Source organism: Phyllostomus discolor, chromosome 5 (assembly GCF_004126475.2).
Source record: "Phyllostomus discolor isolate MPI-MPIP mPhyDis1 chromosome 5, mPhyDis1.pri.v3, whole genome shotgun sequence".
Lineage (NCBI taxonomy): Eukaryota > Metazoa > Chordata > Mammalia > Chiroptera > Phyllostomidae > Phyllostomus > Phyllostomus discolor.
The window spans coordinates 49,443,820-49,467,390 of NC_040907.2; the positions used below are offsets into that span (position 1 = coordinate 49,443,820).

The 23,571-nt window shown below is 37.1% G+C and overlaps 1 protein-coding gene across 1 annotated transcript in view; it reads left to right on the forward strand.

Moving 5' to 3' along the window:
* IL23R (interleukin 23 receptor) overlaps nt 1–16,892 on the forward strand; it is a 65,930-nt gene extending 49,038 nt beyond the window's left edge. Inside the window, exons 7-10 of the mRNA XM_028514133.2 lie at nt 4,324–4,413; nt 7,124–7,229; nt 12,544–12,634; nt 16,030–16,892. Of these exons, the coding sequence (XP_028369934.1) occupies nt 4,324–4,413; nt 7,124–7,229; nt 12,544–12,634; nt 16,030–16,671 (929 nt within the window). The 3' untranslated portion in view covers nt 16,672–16,892. The remainder of the gene's footprint in view (nt 1–4,323; nt 4,414–7,123; nt 7,230–12,543; nt 12,635–16,029) is intronic.
* Nucleotides 16,893–23,571: the final 6,679 nt, after the last annotated feature.

Genomic DNA, 23,571 nt, shown 5'->3' on the forward strand with positions numbered 1-23,571 from the left:
GTATTTTTTAAAAAATTACTTACTGACAAAGTAAAGTATATATATTAATTTTTTAAAAGGTAGGACATAGACCTGCCTGGAGTGGCTCAGTGGACTGAGTGGTGGCCTGTGAATCAAAGGGTCACCAGTTCAATTTCCAGTCAGGGCACATGCCTGGGTTGTGGGCCATGTCCCCAGTAGGGGGTGCAAGAGAGGCAACCACACACACACACACAAAAAGAAAGAAAAATAGGTTGGAAAAAATCAAATAATTTGAAAAGCACACTTTGTCTCTTTTAATATGAGTCCTCTTTCTTGAATATCTAGAACCTTCTGAAAGAAAGGTCTGGAAGTTCCCTTGTGTCAGCTCTGGTCAAAGCCTTTATGACACAGACATGGTTAGTGTGTCTTTGACAACAAGACTGGCAAGGGAAAAAGCAAATAAAGGGGCCTTAGAAATGTCTAGACATTTTGGCCCAGTAATTTCACTTATTGAAATCTAATTTTAGACAATAAACAGAGATATGGAAAGGAGGTTTATGTACAATAGTAATTATCTATAAGCTAGTAATAATAGTAAGAATTTGGAATATAATCTAAAGGTCCAATAATAGCAATAGCTACCACTAAGCTTTTAATTTGTGTAAGGCATGGTACTAAGTGATTTATATGAACTGTCTCATCAAACCTCATGAGTGAAGTGCTGTTATTACCCAATTTTACAAATAAAGAAACTGAGTCACAGAGAGGTTAAGCAACTTGCCCAGGGCCATGCAACTCCAAGTAGTGGAGCTAGGACTTGAACTATAGTTTTGTCCAAGTCTAAAGCTGGTGTCTGAAACTGTCAAGCTGTACCATTTCTCAATAGGGAAATGACTAAACAACTATAGTACAAATATGATGAAATATTACATTGTCATTAGTATGAACAATTTTTAATAAAATGAAGAAATATTCATGATATAATATCTAAATAAAAAGAAAAGTAAGACAGCATTTAGTAAATAAAGAGCATGAGCACCATTAGGGTACAGATATACACAAAAGATTGTTAATAAATATAAAAATAGTTGTTTCTAGTTTGTGAACAGATATAAAATTGTATTTTCTTTTCCATACTCTTATACTTTTTAAGCAGCCTACAAGTAGCATGTATTTCTTGTATAATCAAGGAAAATAGTTGGTTTTCAGTAGAAAATAACTCTAGGCTGGAAGATGCTAAGAATCAGTGCTAATGGATTAGCCCAACCATAACCCACTGTGGTAGTGTTCAGAGCCCTACAAGGCCAGGCAGCTTCAACACACTGGCCATCGCCCAGAGGAGCTATGGCTAAGTCTCAGCGTGGGAGACACTGCTTGCAGGGCTGACTGAGCTTCCCCATCCTGAGCCACCCTGCTGCAGAAGCCAGGTTATTAAGTAATGAGGCCAGTGACCAGCAAAACTGTGTGTCAGAACTGGATGGAAATTTTTACTCTGTGATTTCTACCTGTGTGACTTTGGGCAAATCATTTATCCTTTTTACACCTTTGTTTCCTCATCCATAAAAAAGAAACAATAGAATTATCTCTCTGTTTAAATTGTTGTGAGGATTAAATGAGAGTACGTATGTGAAGTCTAGTCCATCACCTGCAACATAATTAGTACTCAATAAATGGTCACTTAAAAAGAACAAGCATACTTTGCCCCATGGTGGACATAAAGACAAGGGTTGTGGAGATTGATTTGACATCATCCCTAAGAAACAGATGGAATACATTACTGCTAAAACCAAGTCCTTCTGAGCAGATTTGATTACATTATACTGTTGTTGGGTGGGCCAAAAAAATGTAGTTATGTTACACTTCTAGTTTTGGCCAAGTATAAGATACTACAATTTTTGTTTCAAACCACTCTAAATTCCCTATGAACACATCGTCTTCTACGAGACTAACTCTAATAAAAAAAGTCAGTGTATATAAAGTGTATAAAAGTTTTTACCAAAGTAGAGATGATTTGGGTTTTCTGAGTATACTCAAGTATGCGCTGTGAGAGTAACAGTCATAATTTAATATTCTGCTCCAGGGATAGGATTCTCATTATGACTATAACACAACAGACATTAAATAAATAATAAATATACCATGAGATTTTTCTAGTACATTAGACAACACATTGATGATTACAGCTGTTACAGTTTTTCAGTCATAAAAGCTATGTGTGTACATCATTCTGTGTTTGTGAATGCTTTTACATGTTAAAATACATGAAAATACCAGAAACTACCAATAGCAGGTAGATTATGGGGATGGCATTAGAAATGGTTCTTTTTCTATTGCTTTTATTTTTCCTGTTAAAATTATTTTATTATAGTTACTGCTTTTATAATGAAAACAAGCATGGTTTAAGAAGAAATGAGTTAACCACTTGGGGGCGGTATGCCATGAAGAATATTGTCTATATGGTTTCATGTCAGTCCTACACTCAGAAATTTTGCCTTTGTCCTGATTTCTTCCACAACAATCTTGTTTATAAATCATTTTACTTCAGATATCTAATTCTTTGTGAAATGACTCTCTGACAATTAAGCCTCTCTTTTAAATGACTTTAATCTAATTAAATTAACACACCTGGTTGATCTGAAACTATGATAACAGAAGCGCCGAAAGGAAGATCATGCTTATTCTCCATTAGGGCTAATAAAGCCCTAGTCAGATATGAAAATTACTTCTACATAATGCAAATTAATAACTAAAGTTTCATTGCTGAACAACCATCTGTACTTTATACAAAAGAATTACATTAACTTGTATTAAAAGCCAACAGCAATATATATTCTTAAATTAAAATGCTAATTTTAAAATAATGAAAGTAAAAAAAAATAACCAAGCAACATATGCTATAAACCCATGGTTTTGCCAAATTAAAAATTGTGTCACATTTTAATGTTATATTTCTCTTAAAATTTCAAACTAATGTAGATGCAGACTCTTGTGTGGGTTCCCTGAGAATGAACATGAGCTTATAAAATACAATTTAGATGAATAAATCTGGCTGTCGGCCATGGGGCATAACCCTGCATCCTCAGAATAAGATGGAACCAGATTCTTGAAACAAAAGCCAGTGAAGTCCTGAGAAGCTGAAAGGGATTTCTGATTTGTCACAATTCACAGTGAAACATTTCCCTCTTGCTGTGGAGAAGCCAGCATAAAAGCATAGGAAAGAACTTTTGGCTTTTCTGATGTTTTCATCTTCTAAAATTCCCTACCCATTGTTCTTACAAAACTGCTCTTCATTTGAGCTTGTCTTGGCACCCAGATCAGTTTTTTTCAAAAATTTCCAAAGACCCACAGGAACCTTTTTATTGAAACTCTGTATTTTTCTCAAAGAGAGTTGTCTGGGCTACATAGCTTGTTACACAAATGAGTGCTATCTCAATGGCAGCTAGGGACACCTCAAATTGCGATTTCCTCCTGGCCCCCAAAGTAACTTTTTTAAAAGAAGAATTTGAACACAGAAATCAGAACAACTGAATAATAGGGCTTGAAGCACTCTTGGGAATCCAGGGCTTAGAACCATTTTCAGGAATGTCTTTTATCAGCTGGGAGAATCGTGCCCTTGAAGTCACCCCTGGCAGCTTTTAATTATCAGGAGGGAAGAGATGGGTAAGGAAGCTCCAGGACTCTTTTGAGTTCAGACTGAAAGAGAGTTGGCAGCCAAGGCTGCTCACCCCTTCCTGGTCAGACGCTTTCATAAGCTTGTCCTGACAACCTTATGACTAGACTGGGCTGGCCAGCATCCCTGTCAGCAGGAAAGGAGCAGGGGGAAGTCATTAATGGCATTCTACCTGTGTTACAACCTCAGAGTGTCTGCTGATCAAAATTGCGCTTCTTATGTGGTGTCAAGATGCAGCTCACTAACAGCATCTCAAAGACTGTGCAAAGGCAAGTGACATGTGCTAGAGGCTCCTAAGGAAATCTCAACTATATTGTATCATTTATTGGAAGGAATCAAGTAGAGGCCAGTTATTGTGAATTTTGTTTGGATCAGTGAATGAAATAAAGCTCCTTGGCATTTGTTGCCTAGAAGACTTATGAAATTAGTGGGAACACCTTGAAGTTTCATAAACCCTAAGTAGTTTTTATTGTTTTTTTTTCCCAGTGTGTTTTCCTTTGGGGTTTACCCAATTAGATAAAAAGAAGAAAAGATGCATAATCGAAGGCCTTTGCTTTTATTCCATCTTTCAAGCCTATTAAAGTTACTGGTTTACTTTCATCATCTCTAAATAAGTAAAGAAACTAGCTTAGGAAATTGGGTAACCTGAGTGCAAAATATAAAAAGCTGAAGCTATTTTCTTTTTGTTTAAGTTCCCCTGGTCATGCTGAAATCATTCCAACATGATACTCGGAATTCTGGGCTTCTAATTGCTTCCATCTTTAAAGGACAACTTACTTCTGGTAAGAAAATGCAACTTTTTTAGTAGATTTTCTAGCAGTCTTTGCTAATTATTTATTTGAATTCTCCATACTGAGAAAATCACGTGTCAGGTATAAATTTCTTGATAAGATTTGCCAAATGTTTTCTATAGGAAAATAAGCAACAAAGAGCTGCTTAAAATTGAATTTAAGGAGTGGTATAGGTGGATTTTGCCAGCTTTTGCTCTGGGTCAGATACATTTTCATTTCAGTTAGTGCTGGGACTCAAGGCCCCAAAACTTCTTTCTAAAAAATTTCTATTATTTCAGTGTCTACCATATACCAGCAGTTTTATATATATCATCTTTTACTTTTTTAAAAAAAAATATTTATTGATTTAGAGAGAGAGAGAGATCAATTTCTTATTCCACTTATTTATGCATTTATTGGTTGATTCTTGTATGTGCTCTGACCAGGGATCAAACCCACAGCCTTGGTGGATCAGGGCAATGCTCTAACCAACTGAGCTACCAGCCAGGATGATATGTATACATCAACTTTTTTCTATCTTTAAAACAACCTGGTGAGAAAAGTGTTAGATGTCTATTTTATAGATGGGAAACCTTAAGCTCAGAGGGGTTGAGGAACTTTTCCAAGTTCACACTAAGTGACAGACTAAAATTCAAATCCTGTTCTTCAAATTTTGAAGTTTTTGCACTTTCTCTCATGTAATCAAGATCCTATTTTATTTGTTAGTATGACTCAATCCTCCATTGATGAGTATACTTAAATATTTTAGGCATAAAAGGATATTAGATCAAGTTGTATAATGGCAAATACAACTCTAAACAGAAATTTCAAATTGAAAAACTTTATGCATGACTATTTCACTATTGACCACTTATAGATCACTTACCTCCTTGCACAGAAATCTGGCAGGAATAATCGAATTTTTGCAGGTTATATGACCATTCTTTGGACTTTTGCTTATTTATTTAACAAATATTCATTAAGCACCTACTATGTGCTAGGCGCTGTTCTGGGTGCATGGGGATCAGCAGTGAGAAAAATGAACAAAGCCCCTGTCTTCCTGGGGCTAATAGATGCAGGGGAGGTGAGAAAACAATGAATAAAACAAGAAGAATAAGGTCAAGTAGTGGTAAATGTCATAAAGAAAGGTGTGAGCACTCTGAATCCATACATGTGAATCAATTATAAGCCAAGTGCTTAGGTTTAGTACAGATCCCTAATTACAGATGTCTACACAGGCCTGCACCTTGATATTTCTGTGGGAATTGTGGAGGCTAGGAACTCAAGGTGGCTCTATTAGATAGGTATTATTATCTCTGTTTCACAGAAGAGGAAACTTGAGCTTCAGCAAGTTTATAATTATGCCCTGAGGTTACAGAGCTGGTAAATGGCAAAGTCAATTTCAAACCCAGGTCTCTCAGGTCACTCAGCTCTGTCCTTGGTCCCCTTTGCCCAGTGCTATGTTAACAGGGGGATTCTCTGTCCTCCTCCATGCACTAATGCCCATGTGTATGTGGCAGTCAGTACCTTCCATTAGTGGCATGAAATCTTTAGTAATTCAGTAATTAGTCCTAGGAAAACATTAATTTCATATCCACTGGGACTTTGGAATAATCTAAGCCCCTGACCACCAGTTAGCTTTTGGAGAGGAACTGGACAGTCTGGAGACCCGAAATGTATTGCAGGTGCAGCTCGGAAATAACTAGGGAAGGGCTAATACAGTGTCTGCCACATGACAAGTATATGATAAACATTCACCAAAGGGAGGAAGAAAGGGGATAGAATGGATGTTAATACCCAGCACAGCTCAGAACAAACTCCAGTGTGATAAATCATTTCTCAATTACAGTCTATATTTGAAAATAGAAAACAGAGTTTTACATGTATACTAGGAAGAAAATGTGATGACCCTGGAGGTAACACGTGTTGAATATATTATATTCATTATTTAACAATTTCAGGGGATTAATTCAACTTAAAAATGTAAGCAAAGATTTTTAGCATTGTTTTTTAGACAGTGTTCTATTTATTGTTTTTTTTACATTATTTTTATTGTATTTTTCCATTACCATTTATCTGCCCTATATCCTCTTCCACATCCCTCCACCGCTCCCCCTGCAATACATCGTTTTCCAAATAAAATGTGAGTGCAAGATATGTAACAATAAAAAAATTTATAACATATAACATATATTCTAAGTAGAGTGAATCTGCTTTCTCAGTGGAAAAAATTCACGAACAACAAACTTTAAAGAATGGTGACAAGTTGTATATGACTTCTGTCTCACACCAAAGATTAAAAAAAAACAACAACTAAAAACTAAAAACCTCAGTCACGATTGTGGCCTGCTCTGTTACAAGCAATTAGGAATTCGCACTTGTGTCTGGAAAACCAAATGAGGTTCATCACTAAACCTTTTTATATAAAATATGCGTGCACAAGCTCAGAAAAATGTCTAATACTAACCACATTTGCTAGAGATGCACTTCTAGAAACCCACTGACACCAGATACATGCAACCTGCAACCTGATTTTCTCAAACAAAAAGCATTGTCATGCAGTTTGGAAGAGCAGTCACTTCACAGCTTGATAATTTTGTTTCCCTCTTTCTCTTTTCCTTTGACATCAATGGTCTTTGCTTTGAGCAGAGTAGAGAGAACAATGATTCTGACATCACGTGGACACTAAAGCTTAGCTAAAATTATTTTTCTTTCCTCTCAGACAACAGGCAACAGAACATTGGACTTTTATCGGGCATGGTCTCCTTTGCTGTTGTGTTGTCAATTCTTTCTCTGATTGTGATATTTAACAAATCGCTCCGAACTAGGTAGGTTTTTGCAGAATTTCTGTTTTCTGATTTTGACCATATATTTGTACCACCAAAATGTAGTCAATTAAGTTATTTACAAAAAATGTCCATCAACATTTTTATTCAGAGAAAAGAAAAATACCTACTTATGCCAAACTGTTTACAAATGTCATTTATTTAACCCTCACAATGACCCTGCCAGAAAAGCTCTATGGTCTAATTTACATAAAGCTTACAGAGGTTAAATGATCAGCAAAAGGTCACTAAGCACTAACCAGAAGTCCAGACCTGGTTGAACTCACAGCCCATGCACTCTCTTTCACCACACAGCTCTCACTGTGCTCTCAAGTTTGTATTCAGTGCCTGGATTCTCTGCCTGGTTAAGTCATAACCTGCTTTGAATTCTACCCAGATAAACCCCATGAATCAGTGTGAGGAGAAGTGGGACACCATCTGAATTTATCACTTTGATATCAGTCATGCTAGTGTTTTAGCATGCAGCCCCAAGGCCGGTTCTCCTTGGCTTTCTTCAATCATTTTTCCCCAGTATGGAAATAGTAAGGATCTATGCCTAGTTATTTAGCAAATGAGACTTTGAGAAAAATAAAGCCTTCAATTTCCTAAATTTTACTAGATGTAGTGAATACATATTTCTTTCTTTTTAAGTATATTTTATTGATTTTGCTATTACAGTTGTCCCATTTTTTTCTCTTCTTTTTCTCCCTCTGCCCTGCAATGCCCCTCCCCTGCATTAGTTCATGTTCATGGGCTGTACATTAAAGTTCTTTGGCTTCTCCATTTCCTAACCTATTCTTAACACACCCCCCCCCCCGGTCTGTTTTGTGCCTACCAATTATGCTTCTTATTCCCTGTACCTTTTTTCCCATTCTTTCCCTACCTCCTCCCCACTGATAATCCTCCATGTGATCTCCATTTCTGCAATTCTGTTGCTGTTCTAGTTGTTTGCTTAGTTTGTTTTTGTTTTTATTTTTAGGTTCAGTTGCTGCTAGTTGTTAGTTTATTGTCATTTTACTGTTCATAGTTTTGATTTTCTTTTTGTTAGATAAATCCCTTTAATATTTCATGTAATAAGGATTTGGTGATGATGAACTCCTTTAACTTGACCTTATCTGGGAAGCACTTTATTTGTCCTTCCATTCTAAATGATAGCTTTGCTGGGTAGACAAACCTAGGTTGTAGGTCATTGGTTTTTATGACTTCAAATACTTCTTTCCAGCCCCTTCTTGCCTGCAAGATTTCTTTCAAGAAGTCAACTGATAGTCTTATCAGCTGGGAACTCCTTTGTAGGTAACTATCTCCTTTTCTCTTGGTGCTTTTAAGATTCTCTCCTTATCTTTAATCTTGGCTAATGTAATTACAATGTGCCTTGGTGTGTGCTTCCTTGGGTCCAAATTCTTTTGGACTCTCTGAGCTTCTTGGACTTCTTGGAAGTCTGTTTCCTTTGCCAGATTAGAGAAGTTCTCCTTCATTATCTTTTCAAATGAGTTTTCAATTTCTTGCTCTTCCCCTTCTTCTACTGGCACCCCTATGATTCAGATGTTGGAATGTTTAAAGCAGTGCTGGAGGTTCCTAAGCCTCTCCTCAGTTTTTTGAATTCTTGTTTCTCCATTCTGTTTTGGTTGAATGTTTATTTCTTCCTTCTGTTCCAAATTGTTGACTTGAATCCTGGTTTCCTTCCCATCACTGTTGATTCCCTGTATATTTTTATTTACTTCACTTTCCATAGCCTTCACCTCTTCCTCTATTTTGTGTCCATACTCAAAATTTCCGTAGGCATACTGATTGCTAGTGTTTTGAACTCTGCATCTGATAGGTTGGATATCTCCTTGTCACTTAGGTCTGTTCTAGAGCTTTGATCTGTTCTTTCATTTGGGTTGTATTTCTTTGTCTCAGTGCACCTGTTACTTTGTAAGGGGCAGAGCCTTAGGTATTCACCAAGGTGGAGCAACTCACTTCATTGTGTTGTGGCACTGTATGTGGCAGAGGGGTCAGAGAGGGCACAGTGGCACTTGCTTGACTCTCGCCCCACTTTCAGTCACTTCCCTTGCTTCCTGCATGCAGATTGTGCCTTTTCAGGTGCTGATTCCTGGGTGGGTGGGCTTGTGTATGTTCTAGGATCCCGTGGGCCCCTCCAATGAACTCTCCTGTCAGGCTGGGAGTTTCTCCCACTGCCACAGCCCCTATAGGTTTTTGCAGCCAGAGATTTTCAGGCTTTATTTTCCTGCACTGGAACCCTCGGTTGCACAATCTGTTTCACTCCACAGTTGTTCCTCCCGGCTTATCCACATGTGAATGTGGGATAGCCCAGTCTGCCAGCCACCACCTCATCCATCCCCATCTGCCAGCTGCTGCCTTGTCAGGCATCCTTGCTGTCCTGGCTTCCCATCTCTATCCCTCCTACCAGTCTGGGTGAATGTTTCTTCTTTAACTCCTTGGTTATCAGACTTCCATACAGTTCGATTTTCTGGAAGTTCTGGTTGTTTTTGTTTTTAAATTGGTTGTTATCCTTCTTTTGGTTGTGTAAGGAAGCAAAGCATATCTACCTATGCCTCCATCTTGGTCAGAAGCCCAGAATACATATCTCTAGTGTACTATTTCATGTGGCAACCTCTCGTTCCATCCAATAACTTTCAAATTTTAATATATATGAATGTTCTTTGCCTAATTGGCACTGAGAAATAGTTTCTCTTTCTTGCCATCACTTGCTTCATGAGATAATCTTTGTTTCTTTTAAATTTATAACCAAAATGCAGTAGAAAGATTTAGAATGCGCTATTCTAAATAAACTAGTGATTTAAAAAATTTATGTATGTTGTGCGTGGGTCACCAGCCAGCAGTGACCACAGAACGCTGTGGATGGCTCCCTGAAAAACACGCAAGAAACAAACATACACATGCACAGAGACAAGACTAGTTTCTGTGGGGAAGCAGGGACGAAATGGCCACCCCCCCAGTGGGGAGGGCGCTTGATTTACCGTCCATACATGCTTTTATTGGGCTCATTTTGCATAATAATTCAGGTAAAGTACAGTACTTATCAGGGGGAAGTAAGGAACTATAGAAAACAAGGACGTCTGCAGGTCTATTTTGAGTCAGGGTAAAAGAACTTTAAAACTTTGAGGAACAAACTTCCTCCTTGGACCCCTCTCATTCAACTGAGAGCATTCTAAACAAAGAAGGTTTCACAGTAATTTACATGTTCTTTCTTAGGCCTGATCACCCAGGGAATCTGCCCCTTTTCAGCACAGAGCTGCAACACCCTGGCATTGTTTCAGGCTTAGCACGGGAACTAAGGCAATAAGGAGATTTTCTCCCAGATGATGAGAACTCAGGCTATGTCAAAGCCGAGGAGCGAGGGTCCGTCACCCTCTTTTGCTGCAGCCCCCCAAGTCCTTCTTTTGGGGGGCCTCCCAAAGTGATCGTGCCTGGCTTAGGTTGTTCCCCCCATGGGGAATCCTACCCGTCTTTGGCTAACCGACCAAGCTTTTTGGGGTTCAGTTATGAATAAAGCAGCAGAAGCAGCATTCCTGCCAGGGAGATAAGCTTTAGTCTCCTTGCTGGCTTACGGTTCCAAGGGCGTTCCCTTAGCCTTAGCCTAGGTGGGGGTTTCAGCTTCTGATACCAGTCAGGGCGGTTCCCAACATATGTAGACTTTTTCCTCAGAACTTAAGTATATAAATTACACATTTATAAACATATCCCTGGCACCCTTGATAGGTGGTCAAATGTATATGGAACTTCATTTTAGGCTATATTAGAATATACTTGATTATAAAGCTCTTTGAAATATTTTAATGTTCCAACTTACACATGTAAAAATATTAATACTTTATGTTGTTATACAAAGAAGTCTAAGTTAGTATGAAATTTAAAGTAACATTAAATTTGTTACTAAGAATAATTTAAAATTCACTTCCTATTGATAATGACAAATAAGAAAATAGGACAATTCTTTGCTAATTTAATTATTTAAATAAGTATTCTCTTTAAAAATAAAAATATAAAAGAACAAGAGATGATTCCAATATAACTATTATACATATGAAAATACTATTATTTACTATAACTATATATTATTTATATAAGCTTTATTTCATATAAATAGCTTATATAGGACTGGAAAACAGGGAGAAAAACATTTTAAATAATTAAACCAAAGAAACCAAAAGAAAAATATATGTAAGGTAAATATATATATATTCTCACTGTAGCAGCTATATAAAAACTTTTCCACAACAGCATGAACCTACTAATTTGGTCTAATTTTAGGTATAGAAACATAGTGTTAATTAATAATCTCTAATTTACAAAAAGAGCTGAATCATAAAACATTGCATAAATATATGTAAGGAAATTATATTTCCCCTATAGTGCAAGGTAAAATTGGGCTAGCAAAGTACATGCAGCCATTTTGGTTGTTACTTAGTAAAAGTCCATAGAGAAGCTGCTTAAACAGAGACACACATCTGATCTGCTGTTCACAGATGCACTGTTTACTCAGAAAAAATGTGCCAGAGATAAGTTTAGTCTCTTTTAAGTTCCTGGTACAACCTCTTTGCTCAAATCAATATTTACTGTAAATGCAGAAAGTGCTTTCAACACAATGACAGTGCCAAGGGGTAGCTTTGGGGAAGAAGTGGGTCAAACACAGCTTCTCTATCTTCTTTCCATCACCCTTCCTCAGTGATCCTGGAAAAGCACACAGCCTAAATAAAACATAGTATTCTCACTGTGCCACAGTACTGGAAGACAACTTCCCCTGTCCCACATTCCATCCACATAAAAAATGGTTGGAGCCACCACTATCATCTTAACCTTATTTGAAGTCATAACAAATTCAGAATTAGAGAGGCTGGAATTATACAATCTTGTTATATAACATTTTCTCCTTTAATATTTTTCTGTGGTATGGTCACCTTGGAAAGTTGTATAAAATGTCCCTTAAGTTTTCCAAACTTTTCCACACTGAGGTCTCCTGTTCATCATGCTTTGCCATATCTAACATATGTATAGTTTTTCACTTCAGCATAGTTCTCTCACTTATCTTGAATCTAATGTGCATGTTTAAAATGTTCCGGCTAAGTAGACAGAAGCAGAGCAATAGAGAGAAGAGAAAAATATGACAGATATTGAATCAACTTCCCACTTAACTATTTGAAGTAAGAGATGGAAATCTTAGCTCCTGCTTCAGAAAGTTTCATTTTTATTATACATTCCATTTTATATAGTCGATTTCCTAATCACCCATATGATTGCCTGCACCAATCCTAAAGTAAAATGCTTCTTTGAATTTACTATTTTTGTTTTTCAGAATTAAAAGAAGAATCTTATTGCTCATACCAAAATGGCTTCATGAAGACATTCCTAATATGGAAAACAGTAATGTTGTGAAAATGCTACAGGTAACCAAACACTGTCAAATAAAAGACAAATGAAGGCTGTGACCAAGAGTACAGTTTAATAGTGTACAATTTCCATTCTGATAAAAAAAAGTGTGTGTGCATATTAGCATAACTATATAAAATAATTAGAAACAAAATTATACATATTTCAAATTGTATTTAAGAGATGAGAGAAAAGAGTTAGGGAAAGAAGAGATAAAGGAAAGAAACAATCCTACTCAAAAGAGAAAAGTGAAGTGGAAGATTGTAGGCTAGGTGCCAGGATCATTTGGTGGCCATGCAATTGGTAGATGTCTTCAAGGGACCAAAGGAAGAGGGCAGAAAAGCTCAATTGATTATGCCTCAAAGACACAAAGGGGTTTCCATTTTACATGAGATTGGAGAAGCAGGTGGAGCCCAAGGAGGACACACCACTTTACTCCTGAGACCCAATGGAATTTGAGAAAATAAATGTGAGAGGACTGTGGAGATGATGTCACCAAGGGTGGGCCAGTTTTCCACCTCCAAAAAAAAGAAGGGTGAGCCAGGAAGACCCGGAGAGTATATTGGACTCTGCTAGTTAAGGAGGAACTGCTGATGATCATGAAAGAGGGGAAGGAATCTCCCATGTGTGCTCCTCCTACTTTCCAGCACACTGGCCTGGTAAACAAGAGGCCCAAAATGCAGTCAATGAGACAGACACATTATCCCAGCGCTGCAATGCAGTGATGTAAGTGCAGTGACAGAAATGAGACCAAACATGACAGGAATGTAGAGAAAACATTGAAAGGTGAATAGGAGTTGAAGAAACAGAGAACATTCAAAACAGGGAGGATAACATGAGCAAAAGCAAAGAGGTGAGAAGATCATGTTGGGTATTGCTTTACTGAAGAGTAGCTGGAAAAATGCTGGAATTGTGAGTGGGATGAGATCACAAAAGGTCTTGTTGCTATGGAACTTCATTCTGTTAACCGATACTTCTCAAATTAAGAAAAATCTGTATTTTTAGTCTGGGACCGCTATTTGGAGCTTGGCAAGCCCTTTAATTAACTCCTTCCCCAACTTCAAGGAAATCTCTAGGCATAATATTGTTGCATATTAGAATCCTGACTCCCAGGCCCATTCCAGGATCTTTCAGGGATGGTGAGCCTGGGGAGACCCAGACAGCAGCATTTTCCAAGGCTTTCCAAGTGATTCCACACAAAGACAATGTTGAGAACACTGAGAAGGAGTTGCAAACTACTGCTGAAGATAACGAGAAGCCAGCGAGGGGTTTTTGATTGGAATAGGCATGGTCCTTGGAAAGAGGCAGATTTAGGAGGGTCAGAGAAATGAGCATGGTGAGGTGTGAACAAAATGTTGACAGTGGTTCAGTGAACAAGGATTCACAGTAGTGAGTAATTTGTAGAGGGTCTATACCATAAGGAGTGAAATGAGTCCATGGAATGTGATAAGGAGCAAGTCGTGGGCCAGAGGTTCAGTTGAGAAGTGAATGGAGACCCTCTACAAAATTCATTGATTTTGATGCCCTTTAGTGCTGCTGCCATTTTTTGTTTTGCCTCTTCCATACTGGCAAAAGTTTCCCCTTGAATATTTTTTTCAACTGGGGAAGCAAAAAATCAAAAAACAAAAAGGTTGCTAGGGGCAAGATTGGGTGAATAGGGAAGGTGGGGCACCGGGGTAATGCTGTTCTTGGTCAAAAACTGCTGACACTCAGCACGGTGTGGGCAGGTGAGCTTGTAAATCACTCATCATGAAATGGGCAAACTCATTGAAAGAGCCTTCAAAAAAATTCACTGGAACCAAATACAGTGTCTCACAGTGCCAGCTGGTACACTGCTACAGATGGGTTCCTAAAACATTCACCTAGAAGGGGGAAGCCTGTACTACAAAGGGCCTGCCCTTCAGAAGATAATTCCATTTTGGGGGTCCTCCCTCAAATTATGTACATAATTGTATGTGCCATTCTTTCACATGACTGGCAGTGCAGTAGGTTTGTTTACACCAGCATCACCACAAACAGTAATCGTTGCACTGTGGCGTCATGATGGCTATGGTATCACTAGGTGATAGGAACTTTTCAGTTCTATTATAATCTTATGGTATTACTACCATATATGTGTTTCCTTGTTGACTGAAACATTACATGGCACATGACTATATAGGGTTAGGTACTATCTTGGTTTCAGGTATCCACTGGGGGAGGGGGTTGGGACATATTCCCTGTGGAAAAGAGGGGGCTACTATGCACGTCAGTCCACCCCATCCAAACCTTCTAAGTTCTGTAGGGGGGCTGAGCCTGCAGAAAATTTGAACAACAGTTCATGCTGCTTTATTCAAGGTCTTCCTTTTTGCCAAACTTCCTTCCCATTCTGGGGTCTTGAAATTAGAAGTTAATCTTAGGGTTTCCTTCAGATGAGGTTTTGTTCTAGTTAATTTGAGCTGCTATAACAGAATACCATGAAATGAGTGGTTTAAACAGCAAATATTTATATTTCACATTCCTGGAGACTGGGAAGTCCAAGATCAAGATGCTGGAAGATTTGGTTCCTAGTGAGAGCTCTCTTGTAGGCAGCTTCCTTCTTGCTGTATCCTCACATGGCAGAGGGAGGAATCATGTTCTGCCTGTTCAGGAATTAAGCCCATTCTTGAGGGCTCCACTCAAAAAAGACTTCCTGTCCAAACACCCTACTTAATACCATTATATTGGGGGTTAGGGCTTGACATATAAATTTTGAAGAGACACAAACATTCAGTCCATAGCAGCCAGCTGTAATTTTATAATTGTGTTGAGTGGGAGCCAGCCACCAGCTGGAAAGCCTTGAAACTTTTTCTTACCCAGAGTAATCATCAGGCCTTTATACAAATAAAAATCTTCTTCATCCAACCTCCTGACAATCACAGGCATGTCTGAATTGTGAGCAGCTGCACACCTTTAGAACCTCAATTCAAGGCACTTCTTACAACCCTAGTCTCAAATGGAAGCAAAATAGGATTTTCCCCCTACCCTTTTCTTTTTCATTTAAGCAACCACATATTTTCTTGTAGTAAGTCTCCATAATATCAACAAGTATTCCAACATATTTCAAAATCCAAATTTTAAAAGGCCCTGAAATAATATGCAAGTTAATATGTAAAGTGCTTCTTTCTCTTTGAAATTTTTAAGCCAAGGAATGTGCTTGAAACATATATTATTTGTATTATTTCTTTCCTTCAGTCTCCTCATGGGAGAATTTAATAAAGATTTGAACTTGAACAGGAAAACAAAGGAGAAAATCATATGAGAAGATAAACAATATGAGGAAAAGAAGAGAGAAAGGAAAGTTGAGGGAAATTAGAATTCCAGTCCTTATTCAGTTATGCAGCTGACACATTTAATGTTTTTTGTAAAATAAAACAATATTTTTTCTTCCCAGGAAAAGAGTGAATTTATGAATAATAATTCCAGCGAGGAGGTCCTATATGTTGATCCAGTGATTACAGAGATAGAAATCTTTCTCCCAGAAGAACACAAGCCTATGGACTACAAAAAGGAAAAGAAGACAGGATTTCTGGAGATGAGAGACTGCCTGCAAAAGTCACTGCCCACCAATACTACTGTTGTGTATATTCCTGATCTCAACACTGGGTATAAACCCCAGACTTCAAATTTTCTCACTGAGGAAAATCATCCCAGCAATAATGATGAAACAGCTTCCTCAACTCCCAAACCAACAACTGCTGATTCCTTAGACCTAGGGAAAAATGCTCGGTTTAAAAAATATCCTAATTTTGCTCTTTCTTTTTCAAGTATGAATTCGCTAAACAATACACTATTTCTCGAAAAATTAAACCTCATTTTAAATCAAGGAGAATGCGGTACTTCTGACATGCAAAACTCAATGGAGGGGGAAACCACCATGCTTTTGGAAAATGCTTCACCCAATGAAACTATTCCAGAACAGACCCTGCTGCCTGATGAATTCGTCTCCTGTTTGGGGATCATGAATGAGGAGTTGCCATCTATTAATTCTTATTTTCCACAAAATATTTTGGAAAGCCACTTCAATAGGATTTAATTCTTGGAAAAGTGTAGTCAAAATTAATGTGAGAAAGCTGCCTTGCAATCAAATCATGAATTTCCCCTCGACCTAAATTTAATTCTGCCCTATTTTTTAAAATTAGAGAATTAAGATCCAAAGGTAGAACATACTTCATGGTCACAAGAGCAGCAGGAATATTAGGGATACCCCCTGCATTTAAAAAAAGTAGCTATAATTTTCCCATTTTCCCTCACTATAAGGCACAAATCTGTCTGTTGTATGAAGGATAAATAATACAAAATACATGATAATGAAGTAAATGCTGAAAATAGTTATTTAAAAATAAGACATTAATATTAGCTTGCAAGGGGAAAATTAAGTTTTAATTTGCATTATATTGCTAAAATTCTCTTAAGTAGATAAAAAAATAGTCCCCAACAACAAAATAAGGACAGAAACAAAGGAACAATTGGTTAGCGTATTTGCTGCATAATTTTTTCTACTATTTTCTATTCAGTTCTCAAGGATTTGATCTTGCCTTATTTTTTTTTAAGATTTTATTTATTTATTTTTAGAGAGGGAAGGGAGGGAGAAAGAGAGAGAGAAACATCAATGTGCGGTTGCTGGGGGCCGTGGCCTGCAACCCAGGCATATACCCTGGCTGGGAATCAAACCTGCGACACTGATCTTGCCTTATTTTGATTATGGACTAAGAAAGTTACAAAACAATGATGTGTGGAAATTATGAGATTGCTATCTTCTTTCAAGATAAGAGTGATACCGTTGTTCTCCTGTGGCATATATGGTGCATTAATTACACTATGGTAGAATTAATGAGGTAGCAGATGCAGGATCAGCAAGGTGTAATTTTTTAAAATTAACTATGTACTAGATATATGTCAGAAAATTAGTGTTAAAATGGATATATGCCCAAATCTTGGATAGTAATACTTGCCACACCTTCCATTGCTCCACATCCTATGTCTCCTGCAGACATCACTAAGTGATCACCACAGGCCTCTCTGCTGAGCCCGAAGGTGGCCTCAGAATCAATCATCTTGACACAGCATTTGTGATGGCCACAATTAATAATGGCTGAGACTAGAGAGGAACTCTATCTGCCAACCAGGTCAATACTGAAAGGCAGGTGATCTTAAAAATATGAAATACATATTAAGTTGAGAAATTCTGATTAATTTTTCTGATTAATATTTTTAATCAAGGGGAACAATTTTTTAATGGTCAGAACAATTTGAAACAGGGTAGCTTACCCACTGAATTTTTCTTTCTCTTCTAATAGTTGTCAATGGTAACTTATATTCAGATTAAATAGTTTAATTTTATTATAACAAATCAAGCAGTTAATTAAAACAAAGGACCAGTTGCCTACCATGTGTTTAGCACATGAGCAAACCATTTCATTTTGGTTTTGTTTTTTTTTAATAAAAAAGAGACATTTATTAAAAATAAAATAAATAAAAACTAGCCGGTGTGGCTCATTTGGTTGAAGTGTCGTCCTGTAAACCAAAGGTCATGGATTTGATTCCTGGCTGGGGCACACATGCCTAAATCGAGGGTTCATCCCTGGTTGGGGCCCATACAAGAACAGTCCTCATTTGGGGCCTGTGTGAGAGGCAACCATTCAATGTTTCTCTTTCGTGTCGATGTTTCTGTCCTTCTGTTCCCTTCTCTCTCAAGTCAATAAGGATGTTCTTGGGTGAGGATAAAAAAAAAGTGAAAAGCAGTTTTGTTGCCATTAAGTGTCCCCATGAGGAAGATGAGCATACACCCTGGTTTTCCTATTTTTTGTCCCAGTATTAGGTACGATCAGTGCACCCTTTCACTCTCAGAAGCATCTCATTTGGGTGATAAATTATGGTCATTGTATCTGTGAAGACTGTTTAATGTTCAGCACATAAGTAGTTTATCACAAGTCATCTCTTCTTTTTAAATTTGCATTGACAATCCTTTTTATTTTACTTTATATTATTTGCTAGACATTTTATTCCAAAAATGGAAAGTTACTATTCAAAATGTGAAAACATACCACTACTGTGAAATTCTACTTTATTTTTCCTAAATTATGTATGTATTACTGGTATTTTATATATTCTGAAAGTATATTTTAACCACTAATGAAATGCCAATATTAAATATCTTGATTTCTAAATGACCATATATCTTTGCTTTATTCTTCTCCAAAGGGAGAATAATGTATAATGAAGCAAAAGGGCAGGTAGTATTTGAGATAGAAATAAAAAAGACTGGGATGGATCTTTGATGTTTACCAACATCATGACATCTGTTAACATGTCAAGAATATATTCTTAGTGTATTTCAATATAACTGTAATCTGCCCCACATTATAGAAACTTTTGTCAGCTTTAAACAATCGCAGCATTAGCTCTGGCCGGGTGGCTCAGCTGGTTGGAGCATCTTCCCTTGGACCAAAAAGGTTGCACATTTGATTCCCAGTCAGGGTGCATACCTAGGTTGCAGTTCGATCCCTGGTCTGAGTGAGTGTGGAGGGCAGCCAATTGATGTTTCTCTCTCATATCCATGTACCTCTCTCCGCCCCCCCCTCCTCTCTCTCTCTTTCTCTTTCTCTAAAATCAGTGAACATATCCTCAGGTGAGTATTAAGGTTAAAAAAAAAGGAGTTGCAGCATTACTTTGATTTTCTGCATATGCTTCTGTTACAGTGAGTGCCTCCTTTAGAACTTCTTGCTCTCTGGAGTGGGAAGAGGGCGGCTTTCCTTTTTAAACATGTCTTCCTCACACCCACATCACTATTTAGCACAGAGGAGACACTTCTAGGTCTGTCTTTGCCGTTAGCCCTCATGGTCCCAATGGACTAAAAACTGAAGCAATACTTGTAACAGAGGCAATGTGCCTGCCATTGCCCTGACTCTGGGAAAATTTCAACTGCTTCATCACAATGCAAACTTGGTAAAATGGCAAGAGTTTTCTTTCTAAGACTTTTTTATTCAAGTATTTACTGAAGTAGTGGATGTCCATACTATGTGCTAGGCACTCTAAGTGATATGCATGTTTACAAAACCAGTCAAGTCCATGAAGCTTGGGGCTTATATACCACAGGGAAGAAACACACAATCCATGAGACAATGTCATTGTCATTCTTTAAAAAAATATTTGTTTTCCATTACTATTTAGTCCCCTTATACCTGTGCCTCACCCCAGCATTCACCACACTTGTCTATGTCCATGAGTCCTTTTTACTTTTTAGCACAATCCCTCCACCCCAAACCTACCCCCTTTATTTGTCATTCTGCCCCCCATCTATGAGTCTGTCTCCATTTTCCTTGTTGGTCCAGTTTGTTAATTAGATTCCACATATGAGTGAAGTTATGTGGTATGTGTCTTTCTCTGACTGGCTTGCTTCACTTAGCATAATGTTCTCCAGGTCCATCCATGCTGTTGGAAAGGGTAAAATTTTCTTCTTTATTATAGCCAAGTAGTATTCCATTGTGTAAATGTTCTATAGTTGTTTTGTCCACTCATCTACTGAAGGTCACCTGGGCTGCTTCCATATCTTGGCGATTGTAAATAATGCTGCAAAGAACATAGGGTGCTTATATTCTTTCAGATTAATATTTTGGGTTCCTTTGGATATATTCCCAGAATCTGCCTATTGGGTCAAAAGGCAGATTCATTTTTAATTTTTTGAAGTATCTCCATACCACTTTCCACAGTGACTGCCCTAGTCTGCATTTCCACCAACAGTGCAAAAGAGTTCCCCTTTCTCCACATCTTTGCCAGCACTTGTTTGTTGACTTATTGATGATAGCCATTCTGACAGGTGTGAGATACTATTTCATTGTGGTTTTAATTTGTGTTTCTATGATGATTAGACATGTTGAGCATCTTTTCATATGTCTATTGGCCATCTGTTTGTCCTCCTTGGAAAAGTGTCTGTTCAGGTCCTTGGACCATTTTTTAATTGCGTTGTTTTTTTGGTGTTGAGTTTTGTAAGTTCTTTATAAACTTTGGATATTAAAACTTTGTCAGATATGTTGGCAAATATGTTCTCCCATCCTCTGGGTTGTCTTTTTATTTTGTTGATGATTTCCTTTGCTGTGCAAAAATTTTTAGTTTAATATAGTCCCATTTGTTTATTTTTTCCTTTGTTTCCCTTGCCTAGGGAGATACACCCAATAAAAAATTGCAATGAGCAGTGTCTGAGATTTGTTGCTTATGTTTTCTTCTAGGATCTTTATGGTTTGGGGTCTAACTTTTAAGTCTTTGATCCATTTTTAATTTATTCTTGTGTGTGGTATAGGAGGTAGTCTAGTTTCATTTTTTTGTACATATCTGTCAAATTTTCCCAACACCATTTATTAAATAAACTATCTTTAGTTCATTGTATGTGCTCACTTCCTCTGTCAAATGTTAATTGATGATAAAGTTATGGGGTTATTTCTGGGCTCTCTATTCTGTTCCCTTGATCTGTTTGTCTATTTTTAGGTCAGTACCAGGCTGTTTTTATTACTTTGGCCTTATAGTATAGTTTGATATTAGGTAGTGTGATTCCTCCAACTTTGTTCTTCTTTCTCTGGATCACAGTCACTATGTGGGGCCTTTTGTGGTTCTATATAAATATTTGAAATATTTGTTCTAGTTCTGTGAAGTATGTCATTGGAATCTTGATAGGAATTTCATTGAATCTATAGATTGCTTTGGGTAGTAGACATTTTTATGATGTAAATTCTTTCCATCCACTTATTTGTATCTTCCTTAATTTCTTTCTTCAGTGCCTTATAATTTTCTGAGTACAAGTCTTTTACAACCTTGGTTAGCTTTATTCCTTGGTATTTTATTCTTTTTTGAAGCACTTGTAAATGGGATTGTTTTTTAAATTTCCCTATTGTTCATTATTGGCATATAAAAATGCAACTGATTTCTGGATATTAATTTTGTATCCTGCTACTTTGCTAAATTCATTTAGCAGTTCTAGTTTCTTGGTGGGCTCTTTGGGGTTCTCAATGTACAGTACCATGTCATCTGCAAACAAAGACAGTTTTACTATGTCCTTTCCAATTTGAATGCCTTTTATTTCTTCTTCTTATCTGATTGCTGTGGCTAGGACTTCCAGTACTATGTTGAATAAGAGAGGTGAAAGGTCTTGTTCCTGATCTTAGGGAAACACTTGTAGTTTTTGCCCATTGAGTATGATGTTGGCAGTGGGTTTGTCATATAAGACCTTTATTATGTTTAGGTATGTTATATCTATTCACATTTTGCTGAGAGTTTTCATCATAAATGGGTGCTGAATTTTATCAAGTGCTTTTTCTGAGTCTATTGATAAGATCATGTGGTTTTTATCTTTCATTTTTTATGTGGTGAATCACATTTATTAATTTGCAAATATTGTACCAACTTTGCTCTCCCAGAATAAATCTCACTTGATCATGGTGTATGACCTTTTTGATGCAGTGCTGTATTAGGTTTGCTAATATTTTGTTGAGGGTTTTAGCATCTATGTTCATCAGGAATATTGGCCAATAGTTTTCTTTCTTTGTAGTGTCTTTATCTGGTTTTGGAATTAGTATAATGCTGGCCTCATAAAATGAGTTTGAGAGCCTTCCCTCCTCTTGAATTTTATGAAATAGTTTGAGAAGGAGAGATGTTAGCTCTTCTCAGAATGTTTCGTAAAATTCACCTATGACACCATCCAGTCCAGGGCTTTTGTTTGTTGGGAGGTTTTTTAGTTACTGCTTCAATTTCACTAGGTGAAATCTGTCTATTCAGATTCTTTGTTTCTTCCTGATTTAGTTTTGGAAGACTGTATGTTTCTAGGAATTTATCCATCTTGTCAGAGTTGTCCAGTGTGTTGGCATATAGTTGTTCATAATATTTTCTTACAATCCTTTGCATTTCTTTGGTGTCAGTTGTTATTTCTCCTCTTTCATTTCTGATTTTATTTATTTGGGTCCTTTCTCTTTTTTTTTGTTGATGAGTCTGGTTAAAGTTTGTCAATCTTGCTTATCTTTTCAAAGAACCAGCTCTTGGATTCATTGATGTTTTGTATTTTTTTTACTCAATTTCATTTATTTCTGCTCTGATCTTCATTGTTTCCTTTCTTCTACTTACCTTGGGCTTTGTTTGTTGATCTTTTTTAAGTTCCTTTTAAGTGTAAAGTTGACTATCTACTTGAGCTTTTTCTTTTTTTTGAGATAGGCCTGTAATGCTATGAATTTCATCTTAGGATTTTTTTCCTAGGATCCCACAGATTTGGGATTCTTGTGTCATCATTTTCATTTGCTTCAAGGTATCTTTCAATTTCTTCCTTAATCTCTTTGTTGGCCCATTCATTGTTTAATAGTGTCTTACTCAGCTTCCAAGTCTGCATGTTTTTCAGTGTTCTTGTGATTTCTAGTTTCATAGCATTGAGAAGATGCTTGATAAGATTTCAATCTTCTTAGAGACTTGTTTTGTCTTAACATGTACACTTGAAAAGTATGTATATTCTGCTGCTTTGAGGTGAAATGCTCTGAAGATACCAATTAAATTCATCTGATCTAGTATGTCATTTAAGGCCTCTGTCTCCTTGTTGTTTTTCTGTCTGGAAGATCTATCCATTGAATTCAATGGCATGTTAAAATCCCTAATTATGCCTGTATTTCTGTTGATCTCTCCCTTTATGTCAGTCAAGATATTCTTCACATATTTAGGTGCCCTTCTGTTGGGTGGGTAAATATTTACTAGGGTTATATCCTCCTGTTGGATTGTTCCCTTTATCATTATGTAGTATCTTTCATTGTCTCTTACTATGGTCTTGGTTTTAAAGTCTATTTTTTCAGGTACAAGTACTGCTAACCCAACTTATTTTTTCTTTCCTTTCATTTGCATGAAATATTTTCTTCCCATCACTTTACCTTTAGTCTGTGTGTATCTGTCTATCTGAGATGGTTCTCTT